At 46.0% G+C, this 22,649-nt stretch overlaps 1 protein-coding gene across 1 annotated transcript; it reads left to right on the forward strand.

The window, feature by feature from the left end:
• The first annotated feature begins 7,126 nt into the window (after positions 1 to 7,126).
• Positions 7,127 to 22,312, forward strand: LOC149370799 (uncharacterized). Its single transcript, XM_089584109.1, has 7 exons — positions 7,127 to 7,341; positions 16,052 to 16,182; positions 16,758 to 16,785; positions 18,018 to 18,076; positions 20,616 to 20,675; positions 20,757 to 20,846; positions 21,786 to 22,312. Exons 1-6 carry the CDS (start codon positions 7,127 to 7,129, stop codon positions 20,825 to 20,827), a joined length of 564 nt encoding a protein of 187 aa, XP_089440235.1. The 3' UTR covers positions 20,828 to 20,846; positions 21,786 to 22,312.
• Positions 22,313 to 22,649: the final 337 nt, after the last annotated feature.

The following is a 22,649-nucleotide window of genomic DNA, read 5'->3' on the forward strand; positions in this document are numbered from 1 at the left end:
TTCAGCTTTGAAAAACGTTGTTTTTATATCGATGACTAGAAATCTGAATTCGATCGCAACTGCGATCGAACAACACAATCAACGCGAAGGTCCAAAAGGGCGAGAATGAAATCTTGGATCTTTGAATCGTAATTTCAAGTAAAACACCAAGGCCAATGGTAAACGAAGCCACGCAGAGGTCATTTTTTTATTCGATTTCAATTCTACTACTATGTTAGAAGCTAGGCGCATTTTGCCTAGCATCATATCTATGCTAATTCGAATAAAGTGAAAAAGAAAAGTTTGTTCAACAACCCTCAGTTGCCTGTAGAAATTATTCACACCTGTTCCTACCCAGGACGCAGTACTTACCAAGGAATCTGATTTTACTCGATATTAGCCAGGTAGAAAGGTTCCAGTTTGAACATAAATAATTAGAACACCAACAAAACCCCAGATTGCTGACAATGAGTCGGGCAGCAACCACCTTTCTACAACATGCACTGCGCCCAAACACGCAGTTACCTATGGCAAATGACAACGCTAAGTATTCGATAGCAAAATAACGGGCAAACGGCGGTGCAGTACAGGCTCTGTGTTCTGTGCAGGAAGTATATTGGTTGTCATCCATCAAGATGAAGACATCGGAATGACGACACAAAGAGGTAGCATAGGAAAGCTCCCACTGACGTCACGGGTGCTTGGCTGCTGCGCAGTGAGCCATGACTACGAAGGACGACCTATTGCGAGTGCCCAAAGTGCACGGTCTGCTTGAAGATGCGGTTTCGTACTCCTGAGATATTTTGAATGAAGACAAATACAGCTGGCAAATGCACCAGCGCCTCAAAATACTTTTTTTTTTCAAATTGCCTTTGCATAAAGATTGCGCTATTGCGAAACATTACGCAAGGCTGCAAAGAAGCGTGCACATACGAGCACGCATGCATGCACACACTAGGCACGCTTCTATTTCCTTGTGTAGCTTTTCGTGAGCGCATAAAAGACTAAAATATAAAGTGTGCTTTTAAATACCACATTTTAAAGTCCGTTTGCATAGCACAGCCACTGGGGCCGAAAAACATTCTGCGGGTTTTTCACACGTCCGTGACCGTTCATTGCACAAACGTTAGTTAAGCCGAACGGTGAATGCAGCCGCTGTGTCGCAACACATGCCGTGCTGGCAATGCCACCCTATCTCATCACACAACCGAAAAAAGGTATATGTCAATTTCGTCTTCCGTCATTTAAAAAACCAGTTCAAAGTTTTACTGCTCTTCTTTGTCAAGCAGCCATGCAGCGAAAATTTCACCCCTGAATATAAATAAAGCTCGTCATAATTCACACCGCCATTCTCATCTTTCGCTGAGCATGAACTGAGTACTGTATTCGAGAGCCGCCACGGTGTCTCAGTGGTTATGGTGATGTCGGCTACTGACCCGAAAGACGCGGGTTTTTACCCAGGGCGCGGGAGTCTAATTTTGATGGAGAGAAATGCTAGAGGCTCTTCAGTGCACGCTAAAGAACTTCATTCGGTCGAAATTTCCGCAGCCGTGCAATTCGGCGTTTCTTATAGCTCGAGCCGCTTTGGGATGTTTAACGCAATAAAACAAAAAAAAAACTACTCTATTCTGCACCATTTCAATAAACCAAGCTACTCTACTTCAAAGAGCCATGACTCTATACGTGTTTTCACCAAATTGCCTCATGCTTCTTTGAAGACAGTGTTCGGGCGCGTCTCGGTCACTGCACGGATAAATTATGTCAAAGATTTTAAGAGCAAAGTTCAAAGAAATATGCTACCAACAAAAAGGACGCAGAAGACGTGAAGAAGGTGCACATCGATACGCATAGAGGGAAAGGGGGTACAAGATTGCCCCAGCCTGGCGCTCGGCTTCTCTGAGGTGAAATGCTTGGGAATAGAGTCTCCAATCAAACCATTCTGTCGACAGGCTAGAGAGTCGTTCCGCCGTGAAACAACCCTAAATGTTTGTCTCCTCTTTCGGGTCCTGATGTCTAGCGCTGCTTGAATTTTCTTGTCACTATGGAACACCAACTCGCCCTATCTGCCATCCTAAATCAGCCTCCTGCGTCAAAAACCCACTTGCAGCGGTGGCTTCCTGGTAGATCACCCCCCTCGGCTTCGAGAGGTGGTAGGTTCGACTCCCGCTGGCGGCCGGTTACCCACCGGTTCTCTGAATTTCGGTAGAAGCTATGGCTCGGACTGGTTCTCGGCTTCCTATGGTTTTATAACTGGGGAACCGACGACATATGCACCTTCATTGGTAGCCCTTTCCCGACTTTCATGTGAAAATCGTGATTCGACCTTACATCGTGCGCCGTTCAGGGTATTGCCATGCACATAGATGTATATAAAGAGACTGTACTGCTTCTACAAACACTACGAGTACACTATATACCAAGGGACAGTTATGTTTTCGCATTGCCACACGTAAGCAGCCTTAAGTACAGAAGCCGAATTTTTTCTTTATTGGGGATAGCCTGATACTGGAAGCGAGAGGAATGTCGCAGTGAGGTGCCTGATTCATTCTGACCGCTTGTGAATTTCCAACGCCCAGTGTCATCGCTCGGCGCACAGGCGCCACTCGAGTGTTGCCTATATTTTTGACAATTTTTCGCGAAAGAAAAACCGCAGCAACCCTTAATTTTTTTGTGCGGACCTAAATCCCGCAGTGAGAGATGGAATAAAGGAAAGGAAGGGAGAAAGCCAAGTCAATGGTGCCTAGCGCTGTGAAGATGGGTAGCAAGAGGTGAGACCAGAGGAAAGGCTTGGTGACTATCACACGAAGCATGAACTAGCATTACCAATTAGCATTGCAAGGAGAAAGAAGTTAAGAGAACAGGAAATGTCCATGCATTGCTACATTGTGATGTACAATGCGTACATTGTTTCATAGAGTGGAAGTTTCGTTAAACAGTCATAATTGTGTTCTACTGCCCGCAGCAGAGAGAGAGAGAGAAAAAAAACTTTATTGTACCAGGAATTTGGGGCACGCCCCAGGGTCCCCGCACGACCCCACTGCACTCAAGTGTTTATGTTCCTGAGGTCCATAACACTGGCAGCCCGGCCGGTTGCGATGGTCTGCACGGCCGGGTCCTCCGAGCGCAGCAGGGTCTCCCAGTCCTCCCAGGTCTTGAGGTTCTCTAGGTCCCGCGGGGGAGGGTCCGCCGGGCAGAGGGAAAGGATGTGGAGGGAAGAGGCGAAGGGTTCTGGGCATAGGGCGCATGCCGGAGTGGAAAAGGACGGATGATAGTGGGCTAGGTTAAGGGGTGAGGGAAGAGAGTGTGTCTGCAGTCAGCGCCAGAGTGTTGCGTGTTTGTTATCTAGGGAGGGGTGGGGCGGGGGGTAGAGCTGGCGTGAGGCTCTGCAGGCCTGCGTCAGCTCGCTGAATGAGTGCATGCGCTCCTTCGTGAATCCCCGATCCGAGGGCACCTGAGCCCGGTTTAAAGAACCTCGGGCTAAAAGGTTGGCGGCCTCGTTTCCGGGATTCCCGGAGTGCGCGGGCACCCATATCAGCTCCACTTGGCGGGGCGGGGGTGCATCGGGCGAGTCTAGTATGCCAAAAGCAGGAACATGGACTCGGCCTCGAGCAAAATTTAGAATCGCAGTTTTAGAATCACTTAAAATGTACCGGGCTTCCGTGCGGGTGATAGCAAGTGCAATGGCGGCTTCCTCTGCAGCTTCTGGGGAGGTGTCTGGAGGGAGAGGTAGTGTGAGAAGGGCGGATAAAGAGGAGTCCACCACAGCTGCTGTCGCTTCGTCACCCGTGCAGGCAGCGTCCACCCATACGGCGTCCGGCTCGGGGCCGTACGCTCGATGAAGTGCCTTCGCACGGGCTCTGCGGCGCTGCTCATGGTGGGACGGGTGCATATTCCTCGGGAGCGGCCTGATGAGGAGCTCCTGGTGAAGGGATCGTGGGATGGTGAGGAGGGTTGGGTCGTTGGCCGGTATTCTGATTCCGAGGGAGTGCAGGATATACCGACCTGTGGAGGTTTGTGTGAGCCTGATGTATTGGGCCTGTCGGTGGGCCTCCACGCTGTTTCACCCAATTGAGCTGAGGTTAAAAAAAAGTGATCCACTGCAGTTCGTTAAAACCAACGGCATATTCGTTCGCGTCGTGTACGTATAGTGCTCCTCACTGGATTTTTAAATTTCGCCGAATTAGTTCTTTCGCTAAGTCTAATTGTGCAAAAATTGTAATAATGGCTTAAACGCCTAGTGCGTTTCATTAAGTTGAAGTTGCGAAACACCCCATTCAGTTTCTTTTTTTTCCAGCAACTATCTCATACATGGCCTCTTTTTCGCCATATAATGAAATCCTGCGAAATATGAAAAAAAAATGCGTCCTTTCGTCGACAGGGCAGTGGATGAGTCTGGCTCCCTACATTTCACGAAGGACTCCATGATCACATATCATGATCTCACTAATCATTTTAAACTAGATAGGAGAATTTTTCCCCCTCCGTACAAAAGCCTGACTAAAGAACAAGAGGTTGCGTGGCGTCGTCTACAGATGAACTCGATACGCACACCATCACTCCTCGCGCACATTTATCCAGATTTTTACAACCCAAATTGTAAACACTGTGGCCAAATAGCCACCTATGATCACATCCTGTGAGACTGCAAAATAGAGCCACCTCTGGGCGATCTAGTTACTGCTCCTTCTCTCGAGCGGTGGGAGACCGTGCTGGCTAGCTCTAACCCCAGAACGCAAGTTTTAGCGGTGGAGTGGGCTGACAATGTCGTCGAGGGCTGCGTACTCTCGACCACTTAATGCGACCTCTTACCAAGTTCTTTCCGGCGAATAAAATGTTTTACAATCTATCAGTCCTGCGCTTCGGTATTGTAGCTCTTCCAAACGACCTTTCAACTAGAGAAGCGGGCGCGCTGAGCATCTCGAAATAAGCCCGACACCACTGTCGGCATAGACTTGAAACAGCGTCAGCACATTCGCCCGTTACACAGAAGTCGCCTGCTGTTATCAATGATAATTGATACTCAGGCCATTAAAAGCGAATTCAGAGAGAGCTTTTATTGAGCCGGCACGCAGCGAGACCAAAAAAAAACAAAGAAAAGAAAGCAGTGATGCGAGTATACAGTGCGAGCTTGCCTCCTGTGTTTTTATTTGTATTATTGTACAGCCTGTCCGAGTCGGCGACGACCACTGACATGGGCACGGTCAGCCTACATGTTTCACTCTTTGAATACACGGCTTCGTGCGCTGAGTTATGGTAGCTCATTAGTGCAGTCACGCGTTTTTTTTTTTTCTTATTTTGCGGCTTTCTTGAAATACTGGAAAACAGAAGCGCATAAGAGTGGTTTATGGTTTATGGAGTTTAACGTCCAAAAGCAACTCAGGCTTTAAGAGACGCCGTAGTGTAGCGCTCCGAATAATTTCGTCCACCTGGGGCTCTTTAACGTGCACTGACATCGCACAGTACACGGGCCTCGAGCATTTCGCCTCCACTGAAATGTGACCGCAGTGGGAATTGAATAGCCGTTTTTCGGGTCAGCCGCCCAGCATCATATCCAGAGACACCACGGCGGCTTGAACCACATAAGAGACACTTTCCAGCAAAAAACTGGAGCGGTTGCTTCCTAACGCCTCCGTTAACTTATAGAAAGGCCTTTGGTATCAACGCGAATAGTGGAATTTTTGCATAAATCATCTTAGTTAATTTGGCAATTGAGTGTAAAAAAAAGTCTCAAGGAGCGCCATGTGACAGTTACCAGTATGTTGTTGGTTTCACTTAGCTACGGTTGACCGCTTTTTGTTATCCTTGGCTCAAGTGAAGTGAAAAGCCCTGTATCTGCAAACTTTACGTGAAGAAAAAAAAAAGGTGGGAAATAAATATTTCAGCCTCCCACTTTAAACGTATGACGCTGGTTTCTGAGATGATTGACACAATTATGGCGCCGCAGATAGGAGCCACTACCAAAGAGCTTCCATTGAACAAAGAAAATTACCCTCATTAGCCTATGAATTATTGTCTTGGTAAGATGATTCGGTTTGAAGTAGGCTGCCCATGTTGGCCATCACTGTAGTGCGTACACCCGTGTAGAGTGGTCGTGCCCTTCCCCGGAAGCTTTGTACAGATATACTTATATAGACTTCTGTGTGTTTGCTACGGAATGGAGCTTGCGGAAACGACGACGACGACGCTAATGACGTGAGTCCAGGGGGATCAGAGCCAGTGTCGTAAAAGAAGAAGACCACGCATTCCGCTGCCCGCTACATTTTGGCATCAGTCTTGTACCTGCGCTACCTTTTCTCGGAAACGACAGCGGCAACCAACTATTGAAGTGAGCCTCCCGCTTTTTACCCTGTCGTTGCTGTGTTTCGCGCGCAACAGTTCTCAAGGCAAGGCAAGGAAAGCAGAGAGGCGTATAGGTGCCACTCCTTTCACAGTCCAAGCCTAGCCTTGTCGCTCGCTTCTGGTCATAGGGGACCTCTTAAACAGCCGCTAGAGGCGACTGGAATACGAGAGTCGTTTTGTATTCGTCTTAAGATGGTCGCCTTTTTACGCTCCTTATTTCTCCCACTTAACAGTGCCTATCCTCAGAAGAGGGTCTTTTGCTGCGATCAGTCGTTTCCGATGGCTTTGTCTTCGCCTTCTGTTCGACTTCCCTTATCGAGCAAAGAGGAAAACAAAGGAGGAGAAGCCACACCTCCTATTGTTGTTGCTAGATGCACAAGAATGTTGGCCTATGAGCCGAGGTTTTGCTCGAGGAAAGCTGAAGTTATTGGCTTTTCTCTTACGGGCGAATCCAGCTGCAATCAGCCTACGCTGCCTTTGAGATGTAACGTTCCGCGTATCAGTAAAACTTTCAAGGCTAGCGGGTTTCTACCTATAAGAACGTAGTTGGTAGTTTTGGTTCAGTTTAGCGCACGTTACCGCCGAGTCGTTCAAGGTGCTATTTGATTCGGAGAGCTTCCGCGAAGTTTTGGTGCGCAACATGCAAACAAATCTACCTTGACGTGCGCAGTAAGAAAGGAAGTCAGCGCATGGCCCGCATTACATGCGTATCTCGCCTTGTGCACGCCTGATTTCGGGACGTTATTTGCCCGCGCTCACCTCAGTGGCACCTGCATGCCCCCCGATAACTCTGCTCTGGCGCGTGCAGATGTCTGAAGAGGAGACAGAAAAGCAGGAAGGGGAAGCAGGCCAGAAAGGAGACGGCCAAGCGGCCGCGGAAGCCCACCCAGAAGGCGGCAGCGAGGAGATCGCCCCACCAGAGGGCGAAGACGCGGCTGCAGGCGGCCCGCAGAGCGACGCCGGAGGCGGCAAGCGTGCCGTCGCCAACTCCATCTACCTGCAACGCATGGGCTATCGCGAGAAGTGAGCGCGCATCTGGCTTCAAGCTTTTCCTTTGCCACACACGCTTACAGAAAGAATTGCCAATTTTTGAAAACCAGCCAGTTGTCACGTCGTTAAATGCATGATAGTCAAAGTGCGGATTCGGCGCTCACTGTTCCCTCTTTCGCTCTATTTGATAGCGTGTAGTCGTATCGAGTAATCTACCTTCTATCAACACGGACGCTTGAAGAAAATCTCTAATGAGGAGCGGAATTCAAACAGGCAAAGAACATCCATGCATATGAGCTGAGCCAAACAGCTTCAGAGGAAAACTGTAAAGCTTTACCAAGATGGACATAAATATTCACAGATTTTAACTGCATGCCTAACGTTGTGGGTGATCGGTCATCAACATTCAGTTGATGTTTTTCGCGCAGTGATCAGATGACCATTTTGGTCTTTCCCGGACATCTGTTAGCCTTCTTGGTCGGCTCTATCAGGGGAACGGGTGTTCCAATATCGTTGTAGTCCTGCTCATTTGAGCAGCGTACCAGAACGGAATTTACATCAACCCGAATGATCTAAGAAAGCGGCATGCATACCTTTGTAAGACCCTTGGCTGGGCTAAGGTTGTTCTCTAGATTTTCCTGCTATTTTTGTGTTGTTCTCAGTCAGTAATTGTTGCCTAGATTTTAATGAAGGGCTTTTAAGTCGTAAGCCTTCCTTGCCCCATTAAGCGAAAATCGGGCGCGCGCGCGTGTGTGTGAGAGTGTGTGCGTGTGCGTACGTGTGTGGGTGCGTCCCAAGAGGGGTGTAAGAAGTCCCAGTGATCTATGAATGTTCAGTAAAAAGACCAATTCTGCATATATGGGCATTAAACTATTACCTTTCGTGTCATATCTTTAAGGCGGATCAGCGCGCAGATAAGAACCGCTGCGGCGGTGCCTGCGTATAGACCTATTCAGAGGTTGAATTGCAAGCTGCGTGGCATGGGGTTACATCATGGGGCAGCTCGCTGCGACTGCGTTCACAACGTGAGTGGGTGCCTTTTCGGATGTAAGCAGTCTTGAGTGCATCTGCCGACTTTTTCTCCCTCAACTCCAAATATGGGCATCTGCAGCACTGAGATGCAGTGTGGTTTTTCCGGGGAGTGTGGAGCAGGTGGTTCCTCCTGAATGGATTGCACATCGCCATGGGGACAGAAGCACGAAAGCATGTATGCGCATGTGCCATTATTTTTCTCATCTCACCAGCCACATACAGCGTTCCGCTGCAGGCCACAAATTAGCCTGACGGAAGCCCCCCAGTATGACGTCCCTCATATCCCAACTGCATCGTTGGGACGTTGAGACCACAATCCTACCTGTTTCTTTTCTCTCTCTTTCCTTGGTGTTGTTGCTTTTAGTGCTTTGCAGCTGCAGTGGCTGAGGTGGAATGGTGAAGTTTATCTATTTATTTATTTAGTTCGTTTGTTTATTTGTTCAATTAGTTAGTTAGTTAGTTAGTTAGTTAGTTAGTTAGTTAGTTAGTTAGTTAGTTAGTTAGTTAGTTAGTTAGTTAGTTAGTTAGTTAGTTAGTTAGTTAGTTAGTTAGTTAGTTAGTTAGTTAGTTAGTTAGTTAGTTAGTTAGTTAGTTAGTTAGTTATAGCGCTAGTCTCATTTGGGAGTGGGCTAGAGGGCATAGTTAAGTCAACAAGATAGTGGTCTAGTATTAATCAGAACACGTTAACACGTTAGCACGTTAACAAAAACATACAAATGAGAAAACGCAAATACAACAAAGCTATTATGTAAACAATGATATACAACACGAAATGAGGTTATTCTCAATAGCTTTTCACAAATAATAACAAAATGTAGAAAATAATACTACATTTAAGAATGAACAGACAATAAGCAAGCAATAAATATTGTGGACGTACACTGGAAAGGCTTCCATATCTACAGCGCTAAAGACGAGACAGAAGGAACACACACAAGTCACACAACAAAGCTGTGACTGACGCATGAATTTTTATTGGACGGGCAGCAAGCGCACACTTACTGGCTACCAGAAAGAAAACAGAGCAACAAAAAAACATACACGGGAGCAACTAGTGCCGGCGGAGAAGTTTCACGAGTCAAATCTCGCAATCAAGATACTTCGTTTTTTTTTTTGTGACAATGCTTTTGAAGGCTCGCTTATACAAACATCCAGCAATCTTGCTATCATATCTGCCCCCATTATTGCTCTTGACAGAGCGTCACGATTTTTCCTTATCACGCCGCATTCTCTGTACAGCGGTTCACAGGCTTCATTGATAGGACATTAGATAGGGCATTGACGGCATTTTTTATATTAAAGTGTCACCTCCTAGTTCACTCATTTCTCGCTTTAATAAAACATGTTAGAACGAAATAATTTATTCAAAAAAGGCATAGTTACTGCAGTTGAAAGCTCGCCTCATTTAAAAAAAGAAAAGCTGTCGTCATCTTTTTAAGGACCATATTTACACGACGGGATATAGCAACGCCCAATTGAACTTACTTCCCATTTGGAGCTCTGTCGAGCAGCACGAAAAATTAGCACAAAACTTTTCCTGGCACATACGGTGCATGCACGGAGCGTTTTCCCCGAAGTTTCAGTCGCTACAGCGCTTGAAAATTTTTGCCACCCACGCGCCCATCTTCTAAAATCGACTACTCAGCCTTCTGGTTAACGTCACGGAGAGCAGCGCGCTCGACCGCTGCGCTTCTCCAAAGTTGCCTAAGTCATTAGAGCATAGAGTTTCTTACTATTACCTAGAGGGAAAGCTGGCGGCGCTGCACTTCAGCCACCATGGATGCTCAAAGCATCATGGGGCGGTGAGCTACTTGTTGCGGGACAGTTGTATCTTTTTGGGAACACGGAGTGGTACTACTAGGATTTTTCATTCCGAAAAAGCTGTTCGTGTGTGCGCAGACGACTTTCGCGCGAATACAGTGTGCAAAAGCCATAGTAGTGAAACCGCAACGACACACGACGCCAGTAAAACGTTTCACTTTTCCGAAATGACATTAAAAAACCTCTTAAAGTATCTAAGCAACAACGGTTTTTTTAAAACATTTTTACTTCTAAAAATACGCCTGTTAAGCACGAAATATTAGCTTTTGTAGTGTTCAATACTTGGCCAATAGGAGAGCGAGTCGTCTCTTATTTTGGCCAAACTTTGCACTTAAATGCTTTTCTGCTCGTTTGTTGCAATTTACGGACAGGATTTTGAATATTAGGACATTCGTATTTATCGAACAGCTATATTTTTGCATCTATTTTTTGTGCAAAAGTTGTAGCTGTCCAGTCGGTAGCTCCCCGCCCCATGATGCTTTGAGCGCCCATGGTGGCTGAAGGGGTGTCGAGGGGTCGCCATGCAAACTCCCATAGACGGGCTGCCAGCTTTCCCTCTAGGTAATAGTAAGAAACTCTATGCATAAGAGTCCACCCATGCTGCAGCGTCCTCGCTGTGCGTAGCACGTTGCAGCGCACGGTGCTTCTCTACTGTCACGGGTGGTTTAGTTTCGGTTATCGTGGCGCGGTCCGTGGTTTCATGGTTTGACCTTTTGAAAGCGTGTTTCGTCAGCCTGACGGCCATAATGAAAGCGGTTGCATGAAGTACGGAGAAGTTTCAGGCAGCAATGGAGTTCGCAACTCAGAACACGGGGCCTCTAGTCTGCGGCAAGAAAGAATCAAACGCAGACTCCGTCGCACGCAGTTTTAATGGAACCGACAGAAAGTTTTTTTTTTTATTTCCGAAGCAGTTGGAGGAGCTTTTTTCACATTATTGAAAGGTTATTCGGTAGCCTCCATTCTGCCCAGCTCATTCTCCTAAAAGAGTTCTCATTTTCGGCACGAGGGAGGCCCATAATGGGCATTCCCGACGCTGAAGCGTTCGCTATTAGTTGTATATGGCGGTCTTAACTGCTATATGCGAGCGATGAAAAACTTTTCAAAGAAATGTTTTTCTACATATCGGACGATTGGTCCATTACCTCAATGTTTCCATGACACTGCCTTTCAATTTTGCAATATTGAAAATTCTTGTCAAAGAGTGTTGGGCATGCATGCGCTTGGAGCGCGTCGCAAGGCGTGTTATCGGCAGAAGTTGTATTAGTCACTTGCAATAAAACCAAACTCAGTAAAGTTCCCTAACACTCCGTTAGAGCCCTCCCGATGACAAGACAGCAGTCCCACTCATCAGACATTCACTCACGACAACATCCACTGGCAGATATTTACTCGGGGGAGAGCGGGGGCAAAGCGCGACATGAATCTGCAAATTGCAGATTTTTAAAATTTTTTCATAGGTGCAAAGAAACAAATATTAAAGCGTTATTTGTCACTCTTCTGCCCTCATGCATGATAAATTTCAAAAGCGAAGCTACAGCGGAAGATTGAAAAATATGGATTTTAAAAGGTTCAAAATGTCGCATTATGCTTTAAGCTCTGGAGCAAAATGAGCGCGGCGTGGGGCCAATTGAGACACCCTTAAGAATTTAAAAAAAAATACACCTTATTTAAAGCAAGTACACACATACTTCGCTCCGTGGGCACCAACATAAACTTGGTGAGCCCATTTCCCACATCAACAACACTAGATGCGATGAGACCAGCGAGATCCAAGAGTTGATGCCTTCCCTAGGCCGCCACAAACTAATGAACTCGAATCTTTCGCTTTTGTGCTTTGTTTTGTGGCAGGGCTGTTCTTCTTGCTTCTCACTGTGGCCTTTGAAGGAGTTTCAGTATTTCTTATTCTCGCTTCCTTTGATTCGTGCAGTCTGTCTATTTTCTTTTTTTTTTTTTTTGGGGGGGGGGGGGGGGGGCGTACGAAGTCAGAACTGCGCTTTTCTCGCACTTCCTGTTTCCTTCTTTCGGAGCCGCAAGCTTAGGCACAGGACAAAGTTCTCGAAACTCCAATGTCGCCCCGGCAGTCTTCCCACCACTGGTAGAGCTGAAGGAGGTGTCGCCTGTAGACAGATCTTCACTTTCTCTGATTTGCTGATCGGCACACATTGCTGTCATTACCAAATTCTATATCGTCAGCTATCTCGTGGCTGAATGGCCAGATGCCACATTTCCGGAATCCGGCAGTGATGTCGGTTGTTCGTGCGCCCTTTCAAGCCCAGTGTTTTCCATTGTAATCCGCACTCCTGGGTGACTAACCATCCACTGGCGACAGGCGCTGTTGTATGCTGCCTTGAACGGGCCGAAAAAACTCGCATTCAAGGGCTACAACTTGTGCGTTTCGTGCGGAGTGAGAGGCAGCGTGATTATTCTATTGTTTCTTGCGTATTCAATCGCATAAAAGTTCTTTGAGTGGCTGCAATGACCATCCTGAACTTACGTTACCTCGTATTCACGGCTACAGCGGACATGTTCCACAAAGTGTTCTAAAAAGCGGACGAAAATTTTTTCGTTCATCCAGCCGTTGTCAGAGACGCACTTCAACGTCCTAGGATGAGCTTGTGCCGTCAGAAAGGGCTGAACCTGTTTTAGTGCGAACAACATCACAGGAGGAAGGACAAACCCGGTTGCACTTGTGCAACACACTACTCTTGCCGTTCTTCCCCTTTCACCGCTTGTTACTGCCGAAACAGCACTTTTCTCTGCCGATGAAATAACATTAGAAAGCCTGTGGACAGTTTGCACCTCCGCCTCCTCCATATTGAAGATACGAGTAGGCGTGAGGTGCTCACGATAGGTTATTTCTTCAAGATGATCGAAGTATCGGTTCACGTGATGCTTCGAAATCGACTGTGCTCTCGGCAGGGAGGGTGTTTCAGGTTTCCCGAAAGATATTACCTTTTTATTCCTCTTCTTGAACGCACTTATCCAATCTGAGCCAGCCATTTTATTTTCTCTGTTGAAAGGATGGACGGTGTCATTGGACTAGCAGTAATTGTAGACGAGCTTCTGGATTTCATTGTAAGGGAAACCAAAAAGTGCTTCTTCCATGGATAGAATATGCTGCACAAGGAGCTGTTCTTTCGCGGCACAAAGGGTGCGCGGCTTTGACCCCAAGAAATGCTTGTGCAGTTCTAGGCCCTCACATTTCTTCATCTTTGTCACTCTTCTGTGGATTGCGCCGTTCGGAACTACAAAATGCTTCTCGGCACCGCGGATAGAATATCTCTGCTCCTTGACGCTTTCTAGCGCTTTTTTATGTTTTCTTCGCACCAACTGGCGATAGGTGTTCTTCTATTGTATGTTTGGACCATCCTAAAGAGCGAGAAATCACACCCAGAGCTTAAGCGCCAGCAACAAAGCCATTATCGTTATTTTAAGCCATGGAGCGTAGACAATGTTGTGCTTTGCCCCATGCGTAGCCTGCTGCTAAAATAATTTTATCGTTACAACAGGCAGAGAAAACAGCACAAAACGTCAGATGAATAAAGGTGGACAACAAATCGCAATAATGAAATACTTACGTGTATCGAGAACGTTCAGAAAGTTAGCTTCCACGGTGCTAAAATATGTAGCGTGCAAGAATCCACGCCTCTTTTAGCGCTTTCTTGTTCACTTATGAATTTTTTTGTTCTCTTGCAGGAAAACCAATCGCGACAATCTTTAAATCAGTAGCAGTGTACATGCGGTGGTGCATGTAGGCGAAATAACAAACCACTATGACGTTATGTGTAAAAGTTACTTGGCGCAAAGTGCTAAAGTGTTGCGTTTTGCTAAATTGGTTCTTGAGGAAAGGAAATGGTGTAGTATCAGTCTCACGTATCCCGCTGGACACCTGAACCACGCCGTAAGGGAAGAGCGGAAGGTGGGAGTGAAAGAAGCGAGAAAGTGTTTTTGCCACTTGTCTCGTTTTGTCCCACTCTCCCCTAATTGAGCGGTTGTCTGCGGGAGTGGACTCTGTTGTAAGTAGATGCAAGTGTGAGTAGACTAAGTGTGAGTGAGAGGATTTAAGTTACAGTGAGCGGACGAGAGTGTGCGTGAGTGTGAGGGAATCGTAACTGCGACGTTAGCACGAGTGGATTTAAGCTTTAGTGAGTGGATGTCACTGTGCATGAATACAAACATGTTTGTGTGATTGTGAGAGATGAGTGGCGTCTCGCTGATTCTGAGGGAAATAGATCAAATGCCAGGTGCGCTTACGTCTTGCAGGCTAATTTTTTCAAAATAAAATTATCCAAGGAACCTTTTGCGGCTAGGGTAGCTCTTTATATATAAAAGAGAAAAAAATTCGCAACAAGAAAACTTCTGCAAGTGACTTTCTTATAGAGAAGCCTGCCGAAATTAGCTCAGTCCTTCCAAAACCATTTGTTTGAAACGTCGTGGCCCTCGGCAAGGCTGAAACCTATTACCTCAGTTTCATCTCGTGGGCTTTAGAACACAACCAGTGAGCCAGTAGATGAAAAAACTTTCATCTCACAGGTTTTGAATAAAAGTAATTTCTCTTTCCTAGGAGGCACGCCCTTTGTCTTTGCAAAAACACTCATGTTTTCCCATACGTTAAAATATTTACAGCCTCCACTTGCGTGAATTGTGCAAAGCATTGGCTCAAAAGCGTGCCATCATTGAGGTGAACTGTTTTACAGTTTTGTGCGTACAATGGACTCCCGAGATAAGCTAGTTTTCTTGCATGGAGACATTAGACACTTTTCGTTAGGCGTACACATCACTTGCTGCGTTGCCTATTCTGTAAATGGCATAAACACGACTTACAGGCGTCACTAAATAAGCCGTCCAACCTAAAATACAGGCGTCGCTAAATCACCTGTAAAGAGTACCGGCATCTAGATACCAGACATCAAAGCACATCAACGTTGGGCTGAAGGAATTCTCATCCATAATTACTTATAATAAGGGTGGGTGCATTGCGAGCCTTTTTTTTCTTGTAAGTAGCAAAGGTATGCAAATGGAAGAAAATGTAGCAACTGACTGTACAGAAATTCTTCGCAAGATGTCGTTGCTAGCAGGAAAACGCACAATATTTAGATTGGCCTAAGACACTAAAATTGCCATATTATATGAGAAAAATGGGTTAATTATCGCTTATATGTCTACAAGTGGGCGAGTGCGCGCGAAATAGAAGCGAACCGCTGCCATTTTGGCGAGATATCGCGTTGAAGAATTCAGCCGCGACATATATTTACTCCGAAGCGGTTAGTAGGGCGCCGCCATCTTGTCAAAGTATCCCATAACGTGCCCGTAGCACGCCCGCTATGTTTTGCAGCCTGCGTAGGCCGCAAGACGCTCAGATTCGCGTGGCGGTCTGCGCATGTGCATTCGTTACCCGTAGTGTCGATGCATACGCCCAACTAACAGTGTCTATTGTTGATTTCTCAAAACTTCAAAATTTCCCTATCGCAGGTAACAATAGCAGATTGCTGAAGAAAAAGTTTATTCAACATTATGCACAATCATATCCGCCTTCGCAATATATTTACGCTTCATCGCAAACGTCGGAACTTTCCAAGTCTAGCAGAGCAGCTAAACAAAATACGAGCAATGCGCAGCCATGTTGGCCAGCTTGTCGACGCCTACCCGCACAACTCGTACCACCAGACGGACAACCGCAGTATCAAGCTGTGCCTCAGCTTTCCCTTGGCCAAACGCAAGTGCCTAGTTCCCTGACAAGCGGCCGTACGCTATGGCTGCTCACTGTCCAGAAGAGGAGCTGGAAGTGAATGAGGGTAGCCTAATCACGTGATCAAAGGTGGCGGCGAACGTGCGCAATACCAACGCTGTACACAGCGTGGAATGCAGCGTGTAATGTCGTCCTTCGCAGCATGGCCCTTCTTCAGCTGCAAGCGGTGCACTCGTACAAGGCGATTGTGCTGGCCGTGGGCGGGGCCCTGGCCTTCCTCGTGCTCGCCATTGCCGCCGTCGCCTTCATCGTCCTCAGCCTTCTCAACTCTGGTAAGCGCCTAACGCCGCCAGCGGGGGTGGTACGCGACCTCAAACGGCAAGCTTTCCTGATATTCCGTTTTCCGTCAATTTTTTTTTCTTCACTCCTGAGCCAACTACTAACTTCTTCCCCGGCTTCGTAGTGAACGCAATCAGTTGATATCTTTAAGACACGCTCCCTGCCTAGACGTCCTAACCCGGTTGCACATCTAATGTGATTTTACAAAACGGAGCTCACTCACTCCTCAACAGTCCTTAACGCACAACGGGTGCTGCTCGTAACGGTAACTCACTCACAAAGCACTCTTGCTCCTTTGTTGTGACGTCACTCTTCTGTGTATTGCATTAGCGATGATTGGCGAGCGAAGACGGAAGGAAAGGCCATGGCCGTCATGATTCTGCATCGGCTAAACGGCATGAGTGGGGCAAAAGATCGCTTAACAAAGGGGCATGGTAACTAGGGCAATGCGAGGAAGCGGACCGCTCATCTCATCTACAACCAATTTACACCTGATGTGGCGACATGCCAAAGGTGCTCTGCCGCGATTTAAGTTCGTTTATGAATTTTTCTTCTTGATACTTTCCAGATACAGAGACTACGATTTTGCCTGACAAGTGAGTAAGCTGGGAGCTTTGTTGCCTGCAGTTTGAACGTGAACAAATGTTTCATGCCTACTTAATATGGACATTTTGTTTTCGGGAAAACGGCCCAAAAAGCTAATAAAATCTAATAACAAACCATGAAGGAAAAGAAGAAGTGTTCTTAAGTCGCACTGAGTTCATAGCCGTGTTGGACGTTGTATAATTGTACGCAACCTTGACACCTTAAATCTGAATTCTCTCGATCGCAGTTATCTTCCAAGAACTCATGATATTTGTGAGACTGCACAAGATTTCAAGCACCCTAATCGCTGGATATCTGATTTAGAGACACACAAACACAGCAAGCAGGTGCTACGCACACACAAACACACACACTCACGCACGCGTTAACCTATGTCTATTTCTTTGGTAAGATGCCCCCCAGGAAATCAGTTGTTCTAGTTCTAACGAAGCAAATAAACAATACTGTAGTGCAATAACTGCTGCCTCCAACATTGGCTGGTAGGTAGGGCCGCTGCACACCGTGCACACCGCTTGTGCTCGACTCTCTCGCTGTAATCGCTTATTCCAACACTACTTTACAGCTACAAGGAAGCGTACAAAATCCAGAGCTTTGAGGTCATTATTCACTCTCTGTTTCGTTTGTTAGCAGGCTATTGCACTTGGTACATTTAAATTGGTATTGGACACGGATAACAGCATATGGTTTCCTCAGCGGCGTAACAAAGCACAGCTTATGTCAAAGGGAATGAACGAAGCAGGCGTACAAGCTGCTACGTGAAAGTGACAGTTTATCAGGCGAACATGCCTACATTGAGAAAGGCCCAATCTCGATTAGTATCACCCCTTTATATAGCCGTAGGGGTGCGTTATGCTGTTCTGCGAAACCTCCGCATAGTGGCGTAGGGTGGTGTTTCTAGCACAATTTTCAGCTTGATGCAAATTAGGTAAATTAAACCTGCCCACAGTGGGCGAAGCTCATCAGCATACACTTACGCTTCTGTTATAAGCTATTTGTTGTTTATTTGCCATGTGCCTTTGCGGCAACTTTTACGTCAGGTTTAATATACATCTAAGGGCTATAGCTAACTCCCCGCTGTCTTTAAAGCAGTGAATGTTTATGCATATGCAACATTTGCGGCGCGGCTAGAAAAAAACTGAATACTGACGCTTGTGAACAGCCTCTGACGTCAGTTTTGTGTGATTCTGCTCTCTTTACACGCACACGCGTTTTTCTAAGGCAGCAACGAGACCCAGACGGTCGACAATGTGGCGTTATTTCCAGAAGACACCATAAAAAAAGGTGAGGGTCTGTCACATCTCTAAGCATGAGCTTAAAGTACGGAAGGGCTCATGAATTCGGCCAGATTGTGATCGACCTGCCAACAAATCTATCAATCTCTGGACTGTGCTTAGTCTGTGCCCGTTTTCATAGCGGGGCTCCATAATCCACTCATGAAAGCAATGTTTGATGTCTTTCTCAGTGGACCCCGTACCAGGACCAAATGCCAGGAGATCATGAATCTAATTTTTTTTGCGCAGAAATTAGCATTTTTAGACTCGCAAATGAATGTTGAGGCAGTTATTACTAGGTCAGCAGTAAACTCAATGATGCCTTGTTTCTCTACGCCATCCCTCCTTGACTGAAACAGTTTATATTTGGCGCGAGCCCTCGACGAACAGCCATCCACGGCAGTCCGAGACTGTCCTACTTTGCATTTGATGAAGAAGCACCTGGCCAACTTTCATTGAACAAAGTTGTCCGCGCACTGATTTGTCGCTCACCTGCTCCTGCAGAGACTCATTGGCGCTGTACGTCAAAAGTTACAGGTGTACGTAAGAAACGAAGCAGTTAAAGCGGATCTATGTGCCCGGCGAGTGTTCTCTCATCGTATGTCTCCGCATATTATCAATATATCGAAATTTCCCCTGTTTGCTCAAACTGCGCCACCTGTAATACTTTCATGCTGGTCGTGTAATTCGATATTATGCTAACTGCGGTGACCGGCAAAGACGTAAGACGCCCTTCCCGGGACCCGTCTACCACTTGAGTACGGGCATGCTGAAGAATTTCTAAGAACAGGGTGAGTCCTTACAGCATGCCTGTGAGAAAAGTCTTGAGGCCGAGCCATAAAGGCAGGTTTCGAAGGGAAGGCGAGCAAGAAGAGCAATGCAGTCTAGAAAAGAGAAAAAAAAGCGGTACTCAAAGTTTACGAAGAGACAAAATACTGTGGCCACACCAAATGCATCGGAATATATTTATTTCTGTGTATAATAGGTATCTAATAGCAGCATGTGAAATAACTTCTCTGTGGCCCCGAAAGAATTGCATTTTAAAGTAAATAAAAAAGCAAGAAATCAAAGCATAATTCTTCCTTCAAAGCGACAAACCTGGACCTGCAAACAAATTTGCTTTATTGGTGGAGAGGGCTGAGCAGCGCTAGCAGACAGGACGTAAGCGAAGAGCGGAGACATGCGTTGACGATCAACCAAATGATTTTGAGAGTAGGCAGCGATATAAAGGAAACATGGTAAGCAGAACACAAAGGATCAAACACCTGTGTTAGCCAGCCGTCTGTGGCTCTAATTCCCCGGGAGATTGTCTGTCGAAGCCAATCACACCATTTACAGTACCTGATTGTGGAATTTCCCTGATATGTTTGATTTTTTGTGTTTTGCTTGCCGTGTTTCGTTTATATTGCTGCCTTTCCTGTCGCAATAATTTTTTTTTTGTTTGATATTCAGCGCACGTGTCTGCGTTCTTCTCTTCCGTCCTGTAAGTTAGCACTGTTCAGTCGGTTCCATCAATATGCACGAATCAGCCCGACTAAGACTTTTTTAAATTTGCTTTAAACAAGCAGACAACGGTTACGTATTTCATAGATGCGGAGTTTCTTACAAACCTCCATATCGGACCTGCCTAAACCTCACTAGTTTTTGTTTCCGACACTGCACTAGATCGCCGACAATTATCCGGAAGCCTGTAGTAGTTTTGCGGCTTAAGTGTTTATTATCGTAAGTGGTTGGAAAAAAATGTACACCAGGACTATTTAGGTTGTTCAGGTTTGCTTTCAGTAAAAAGGCACCTTGGTATGTTTTGCAATGCTTCTCTGATGTCTATAGTATCTTTAGTATTGGTCACACTTGCCTTTAGTTGACGAACGACGCCGCCTTCTGTTCGTACACCACTCGTGACTTCGCACGCGTTTCATGCCAGTCAAAAATTGGCACGGAACGAATCAGAAAAGAACCATTACAAAATAAATCTCCAGATTCAAAATTGCATTTCGGCGTGGTCTTTCTATTTTTAATGCGAAAAAATTATGCGGCTCAACGGCAACGAAACGCGGCTTTGGCGTTGACCAGCAGCAGTGGGGGCCCGAAAATTCCAGATGACGCCGCCGTGGTAGCAAACAAAAATAAATTTTTGTCCCAAGCTGCAGGCAAATGAGCCCAGGACATTCAGAATGTAAGGCAAGCACGCTACCCACAGTCCATAAAACCGCGTTTTGTTGACCAAAAAGTGAACTTAGTACATGCGCTGCCTTATGACTGTATGCTAATGAGTCGGTATGTAATGCAAAAGGAAGATAAAAAATTTAATGTATACAAAAATAAATAAAAATGAAAAGGCAATGGTTTCATTATACAAACATGAAAGTAGTCTAATTACCGCTGCAATTTTTTTCTCGCTTCGGCTATCCGTTTATTTGTGGGTGCTTTAAAACATTACCCTCGTCAAACTGGTCTAGCAATGTGTGGTATGTTCACGTAAGGTATTTCCTGAACGCAAGCTTATAGTCCGAGTGTGAGCGGACGTTGATCCACTGTTTTCTACGCAGAATTAGAGATCGACGGGAGCGCTGCGGCATTCGCGGAGGAGATAGTACGAGCCCAGGAAGGTAATTCCTTTTAAGGTGGCAGCGATCTCGAACGTTGCTTGCCTTGCGTGGTTCTCACGGCGCGCCTTTTGTCGATTCCAGCTGCTACAAAGGAACCCTGGAACGCCAGCGGGAAAGAAGACAGCTACCTGAATGTCCTGGACGTAGCGTGAAAGCCAGCAAGCGCTCGAGGTCCGTTAAAAGGTTTTTTTCCACCCGCACTGTGATGTAACTGCTATGGTTTCCGAGGCTGGATAGGATTTCGCTCTTTAAATCTCATTCGTGGCAGCCGCACTTCAAACGAAACGGTTGAAAAAACATCGGTGTGCCAACCTTTCGGAACATACTAATGAACATCGGGTGATCGAAATTACTCGTAGCATTCCAATACGGCACACGTCATGCGCAGCAAAATATGATACGGCGCACGTCATGCGCAGTAAAATATGATTAACTCTCTAGGAGATTCAGGGACTCAGGATATCAGTGATTCCGGAAACGCCGGTTCATGGCAATGAATAGAGATGTAGTAGAATGTTGAGGGGAAAAAAATTGTATTTTATACCAGAACTGCGCATTATTTTGAGAAAATGAGGTTTCGGTCCACATAGATCCTTTTAGTGGTCCCATGAGTCACAATGAAGCTAGGCTTTCCAGGAGGAAGTGCATCGGAAATAAGATGTCTTGACGGAGCGGTACATATGTGCACAGTGTGTTCTACCCGTGTTTCGTCTCCGAACTCCTATACTATCCTAGCTGCTTACAAGATATGTTCTCAGGGCATGCTCGCGGAATAATATTGAACAAGACACGTGAATATTCTCTTCCGAACATAGCGCTTGTTGGACAGTTGTTGAACAGGAGTGTTCACTTTTGTCCGTTCTATAATTTAAAAAAATTTCTTGTTTGAAGTGTCATTAGGTTTTCGATAGTTCGAAATAGTATTGGTGTGGAAAAAACTTCCGAACCCTCCACTGAGATTAACTGTTGACCAGTGAAATTCAGGCATGTATTACATATACGTTCCATGCATGCGGTCATACAGCGGCGTCTCCCTTTATATTGAATCCTGTAGTTTTATTTATTTATCCCGCAAACCATCTGCTGTTTCTCTTTTTTTCGTGTTTTCAGATGGTGACGCCGGTTGGCACCGAGCTCCTTCAGCCGTCAACTTTGAGCCGCAGCTTGACATAGATGTAGACTTATGTACGACGCTACAACAAAAAGGACAGAAGCTTCTAAGCACGTGGCGAGTTTTTTTGCGCGTGACTGACGTTATTGTATGCCGTAAATTCGCGATGTCTGAACAATTCATGCTTTACAATTAAATACGATACATGATTCCTTCTCTCACAAGCGCCTTCCGCTGACTGCGCCTTGCGGCAATGCGATACACGAGCCTAAAAGACGAAAGCGCGAAGGTTTTTTGTGCAGCCGCCCCTGCCCTTTTTTTTTTTTGTTCCCTCAGAGAGCTAAACGCGATGCAACTTCCCATCCTCTTCTCAATGGTCCCTCTCAGTTAATAAAACAGTTCAGAAAAAATTAAAAGAAATTCCTCGCATGCTTATGTTGAAGACAAAAGTTATTATAGGCTTTTAATCTTGATGGAATACGATCGCGCTCCAGTAATGACAAGACCATGAATCGTTCTTTCTCTAATTTTGGCAGATGCTCGAGAGCAGTGTTGTCGTGCGGGTACCCAGGGGCGTGCCCCGAATTCCTTTGATATAATAAATCTTTTTTTCCCCTCTATCTCTCTCTTTGCCACTGCTTTTTCTCTAGAGTGACTGATGCGGATAATAGCTGCCACCGTTTGTTGTGCGATGTGACGTAACCGAGATAACTTTGTGCTGACTATCTACGAAGTCTTCCGGCAAAGTGTTCTGCAAGGTTTGGTATAATTGACGTTGCGCTTTTGGTCCCATGTGGCCTGCAACTATGGAGAAGTCCACTTTGATGACGGAGCATAAAAGTAAACTGAAGTAAGACTTCTGA

This window comes from Amblyomma mixtum, chromosome 1, assembly GCF_055824585.1.
Source record: "Amblyomma mixtum isolate Tamu chromosome 1, ASM5582458v1, whole genome shotgun sequence".
Taxonomy (NCBI): Eukaryota; Metazoa; Arthropoda; class Arachnida; order Ixodida; family Ixodidae; genus Amblyomma; species Amblyomma mixtum.